Genomic DNA, 6,000 nt, shown 5'->3' on the forward strand with positions numbered 1-6,000 from the left:
AGTCAGTCCCTATAGTTCCTTAATGAATTACATAAATCTTACAGATGTTGTATCTCTTTCTTTCTCTTCTCTCTACATCATGTTTGGAGATTAGTGTTTGGACAAATAAGCTAAAGTGGCAATTTTAAAAAGTAAGATGATCTACGCTATAAGTGACAGATGTGGTGTTTAACTTAACATATAAGGCAATAAATTGAAAAACAGAGATGACAGTGCACTGATGCTTGAAATCTGTGCCTTTACTCTCTATACCTACGTTATTTCCCTAGTCAAAATAAAAACTCTTCAAAATTAATCATAAATTCTTATGCAACCATCCTTTCCTTAGAGTACTGCGCAGTCACATACCCGTCACGGCGATGTAAAGGCACTTTTGCCAACGAGGATACATTATATATAGATAGATAAAAATGTGAATGATATATTCCTGAGAATTAGTTCATATTATTATTATCATCACAAAGATAAAATTGAAAGGATATTGTAATTAAGTATAATGTAATAAAAAATCATGTGATAAAGTACAATAGAATCAATTACAATAGTACATGAGTAGTTAAATAAATTGGATATAGAAATACAGTGATTGTAGCAGTTTAGAATAGCTAAGCAAATGCGGATTAAATATAATTGCAAAACAATTGTTTAGTATTACATATTAGGCGTGACTAAGCCAAGCAGATATCATAGTATAAAAATTTGTCAAAGACAAATATAGTATGTCAAATCAAATGTGAGAAGTTATAATGACAAAATACTCCATAATTCCACTGAAAGAGAGGAAATAGTTATGGCATTTATAGATTCTAATTACATTATTCCAATCACCTACACACACCAATTATATATTTTTTTTTTATTTCAGACAATGGACGACACTGTCATTTTATTATCATTAACAATAGGCATCGCGACATGTTTCTTATTATTGTTAGTAACATGTTATGTTTTATGTAGTAGAGTTAAGAAAAGACTTAGATATAGAAAATATGTCGATTGAGTTCTGAACATTAAAACGGGAACAAGGAAGGAAACTTAAAATATAAAACAATAAGAAAGCATTATATTCAAACAGAATGTAAATGCAAACTCATGGATATGTTGTAACGCAAACTGCGAGAGAACACGTACTTCGTAATTGCCTGTGTGTTTTCAAGGAATGCTTCGTAGAATCACGAGTTGTCAAGAAAATCTTCTTACGTACACATACTGAGCAAGCCATGAGGTGACAAACGCCTGATGTTAATAATAAAAGAAGCCAATTCAGGGCGAAAAGGAACAATGGAAATCACGGAAGTGTTAAGTCGTATAAAACTATATGATTGAGAAATTTCTGGGTCTTTCTACTCTATCCTTGCCGGGAGTCTGTTAGATGTGGTCTTCGTGGAGTTTCAGCTGCAACATTCTAATAATTAGGCGTTGGCTGTTGGTCACCATTCAGACAAAACTCAATTTCTTGTCTTGACACTGAGTCAGATCCAGATACTGAATGTTAGTTATTCTACGCTCAAAGCTGTAACCCGATATCAAAAGTCACTTCTTAATCTGATCGAGTCGACATAAACAGGAAGATAGAAACCATCAGGTTCATCGCAACAGATTTTGGAGTCACTAGGTCCATCTATCCGGAGACAAAGAAGAAGACGGTAGAGGTGCTCCAGGACGAGTTGGAAGCTCAAGGTTAATCTTGTTCACGTGTACAGTTGGATTCCTTGTCAAACCGTGTAATCCAGCCAGACACTTAAAAAACACACTGATCAAACATTTCTAAAGAACTGAGAATCACATTAAATTTCTTAGAACCAAAATGCATTCATGTTTTCATTTACACATTATACAGCGAACCACAAGGGGTTAGGCTGGTTTGGAGTTACTATTCAAAACGGACTGTGGGTGGAAATCGCTCACACTCATTGGTACTGAAAATAAGTAGTTTATCTCGCCTCTAATTCATACCAAAGAGAGGTGGGACGAAAATACCTTCTGACCATCTTGAATTGATATCACTGGCCCAGGATAAAGTGTTATCTTCTGTGACCCACCCACCTGTTGATGGGAGTGAAACTGCATTTAAAAAAAGCGATTGGTTATAAATGAACTGAAAGGTTCTAGATAATAAGAGTGATGTTTTTTCCGAAGATTTATCTCATATTAATATAAAACTACAGTAAAAAATATGGAAGACAAAGTTGTTTTGTTGTAATTTTTAAAAAAATGCTTCAAAAATAATACTATTAGTGGGCAGCACCTCATAAAGGATTTTTTTTATTGTGTCACACAGTTAGTTTACAAGTAATATTCTTCATTGTTAGGAGTATTTACAAGTAACATATTCACCACTGTTAGTAGTATGTGTTTACTTGTTAGGATGCGTCTACTGGTAGGAATATATTTTTACGACCCGTTCGGGAGAGTAATACTCCCGGAAGTACGTTTTTTCGCGCGCTACTCTAGCCAGGTGTTTTACGCGCTATCCTAGTCAGTTGTTTTAAGTTGGTCACAATATCCATATCATTTAGTACAAGGGGAACAAAACGAGCCTTATATCATGGACTACAAGGGAAACAAAACGAGCCCTGCGGGGCTTCTAACCCGTTCATAGTACTACTACTACTTATTATCACAAAAGTAAGTAAATCACATTTTTGAGTATTATTTTAATTTAAAAAGTGTTATAAAAATATTAAAAAAAATGTTTAAAAAACTTTCGTCGGGCCGGGTTTGAACTCACGCCAAAAGAGATTTTCATCACTAGCATATAGCGCTAGCACACTCGGCCACGAGGACCACAAACAACGATCGTCTGAATTCTGCTATTTGAAAGCAACGTGGCAAGACATAGATAGCGCCAACCAATCAGAACTCCGTTCCTACTTCCGGGAGCATTACTCTCCTGAGCTAGTCCTATATTTTTCACTGTCAGGATTATGTGTGTCACCGTCAGAAGATGACGAGTAATAAACAATATGCTATTTAACGGTATATTCTTTTACACTAAACATTAAAAAATAAATCTTTTCCAATAGAATAAAAATTACCAATTATCATTGAGTACATATGACTTACCTTTAGGTTGCATAAAATTTATTAATTTATTTATTTGGATGTTCTCGAAAACTATGCATAAATATTTACCGTCAAGGATCTTGGTTTTTGATCAGCTCGATGTGATCTATCGATTGATACGTCTCATCTTTGAACAAATTGTGGCTTTATAGTTCGGCAGACATGAGTTCGATTTTCGGTGGGACCTCGTGTGGTTCAATTCGATGATTAGCCGTAGGCCCAAATATCATATAGATTTGGTGGTCAACGGGACGCTAAACTGAACAAAAGTTAATTATGATTGTTAACAATTCTGTATACTGTCATCTTAGTAGTGTCATAATATAATGCTTTATGACAGTACGCTTCGTAATCTTTTATATCTTAGTATGTAGCGTGATTATCATGAATAATTAATATTTAGGCTTCTGGAGAACCACACATGAGGATTTACAGTCACCTACATGATTTTGTTCTGCTAAATGAGGTCCATTGATTGATATGTTTATCAAATTTACATATTTACTTTTCGTTTAATACTAATAGTATTGTAGAATGTATCTGTAGAAATTGTTTACCATCATTATGTCTATTGAAAATATCCAATTTTTTTTATATTAATCAAGGATAATTTTATTTTCAGCATTATGAACTCTTATACTGGTGGAGACTGTGGAGAGTTCTGCGATGCACTGATTTCTTTGGGTAAAAGTGATGAGAACATCAGTAAAGTCAAGGACAAAGTCATGCTTGAATTCGTTAAGAGTTTTGAGAAAAGTATATATGATAATCCTAACATTGACGTGAGTGATCAATAAATAAACAATACCAACTAAGTCAATATTATTATTTGCTGGCAACATAAATCGAGTTTGTAACGGAAGCCTCATGAAAAATAAGAATAATGTTAAAGAAGATGATAACAGGGCGATGAAGGATTGGCAGCACAATCCGTCATGCAATTATTGCAGTTGTCTTTGACGATTCATATGTAACTTCAAACAAATACACATTCCTATCTATAAAAAATGTGTTCACTATTAGTGCTGCAAGGTCCAGATTGACTCATAAGAAGGAGTACACTACGCACGCATAAAAATGTCTCAATCAACACGGATCAATTAATTTCAACTTAGAAGCTATAGTCCAGTGAAATTAGCGTTTGAGATAGACATTAAAAATGAAAAGATGAAACCTGTTGAAATGTGTTCTACGTACCGGTCTTATTACCTGCAGAAAATAAAAAAAAATCCAGTTGCGGGTTTTCCGCCATTTTCAATAAATAGTCCGACATCCTGGATTTCTCATATGCACTTAGTTTATGCCACATAACTACTAAACTAATTGAAATAGAAGGATCATTCTTTCTTTATTATACTTCCAATGCCATAGGCAATGTAACAAGCTATTATCACTTTTCTCCGAGTAACTATTTTTGCATAACTTTAGGATAAAGTGAAAAATTGTGATCTGTACTAAAAGACATATTCTTTTCATTGCCTCATACAGAGTAGAGTAGAAATATGAAAAAAGTGCTCAAATAAACGTTGTTGGGAATTTATTAGCTTTAAAATGATGTATATATTGTCACTATATACAATAACACAGATGCGCAATAAAGCTTCAAACTGCGCACAATTTCTGTAAAAATATATGAATGAATTATTTAGCGTTAAGAGAAAGGTATTTAGTGATTTGAGACGGCTTTCCATTGCAAATTCCGGTAAGTATCAACAGGTTTGAAAGTCCGGCTAGTTTAATAAATAGTTCATAAACAGTGCGCTCAGGGGGTGCGCAAGAACCCTGAAAGTAGACTTTGGCACTATCTTTCTGTATGTATGCCTATGTATTCATTAAAATTAGTGTTCAATATAAACGTTTTAAAAAGAACATGATATCTGTAGAACTGTGTTTTACTGCTGTTGTTATCCCACCAAAAATACAGTTGAAGGGTAAGGGAAAAAAAGAAGGAATGTCACAAAACTACATTTTCGAGAAAGCGGCGTTTTAACATTGAAAACCGTGTAAAAAGAATAGGATTATTAAATCTTTCGCCCCTTTTTACATGGACATTTTTACATCTAGGCATGCATGGCATATACAGTCAAATAGTACCAAGAGTCGCCAACAGATAGGACAAAGCACCCGAAAAAGCACATACATGGACATTCCTTGTTTTTTCCCCTTATCCTTTGTGGGTTTTCCGCCTTTTTGAATTAATAGTCCTAGTCCAGTGCGATTACGACAAAAATCCAAAATCGATCAAACTTAAAGTTCTTTTTTAAAAAGATTAAATGTGTTAGAATATGTTCTATGTATTGCTCTTATACTAAAACAGTTCCAAAACTCTACTTGCTGGTTTCCGCCATTTTTAATAAGCAGTACACCATCTTGAAATTTTCCCCAGCACGTAGTTTTTGCCCTATAGCTCCTAAGCCAATAAACGTAAAGGTATCATTCTTTCTTTATTATACTTCTAATATTATAGTTTATATAATAAGTTAACACTTTTCTCCACGTTACGAGTAGTTCAGTGTACCCTAAATCTTTATCTATTAATGCTTGAAAATATAACTTTAGGAAAAAATACAATTGGCGATTTTAAACAAGGGATTAATTATTAAACATGAAGAAAAGTATACTTACCGGAATTATTTGAGATGTATTTTGTATCCGATTTACAGCAAATACCATTATATCCTGTTTCATGATTTCTCCTATTTAACTAAATAGTCACCAATACGTACTAACTTTTATAATTGTGCTTAGATTCTTCTTCGCATTTCCTAACCTGCTAAATTAAAAATATTGCAGTTACGAATAGGAAGACAATATACACTGACCACCAGTCAAATTATAGACAGCTACCTAAATACAGTGTAGCACTACCTTTCGCTCTGATAACGGCAGCTACCCGCTGCCTCATGGACTCCACGAGGCACCTGAAGTGCTGCT

At 34.0% G+C, this 6,000-nt stretch overlaps 1 protein-coding gene across 1 annotated transcript in view; it reads left to right on the top strand.

Moving 5' to 3' along the window:
• LOC145692407 (uncharacterized) overlaps positions 1-4,476 on the top strand; it is a 93,523-nt gene extending 89,047 nt beyond the window's left edge. The window contains exon 5 of the mRNA XM_081767713.1: positions 3,689-4,476. Within this exon, the coding sequence (XP_081623839.1) occupies positions 3,689-3,863 (175 nt within the window). The 3' untranslated portion in view covers positions 3,864-4,476. The remainder of the gene's footprint in view (positions 1-3,688) is intronic.
• The last annotated feature ends 1,524 nt before the right edge of the window (positions 4,477-6,000 follow it).

Source organism: Thermobia domestica, chromosome 8 (genome assembly GCF_964235325.1).
Source record: "Thermobia domestica chromosome 8, izTheDome1.hap1.1, whole genome shotgun sequence".
Taxonomy (NCBI): Eukaryota; Metazoa; Arthropoda; class Insecta; order Zygentoma; family Lepismatidae; genus Thermobia; species Thermobia domestica.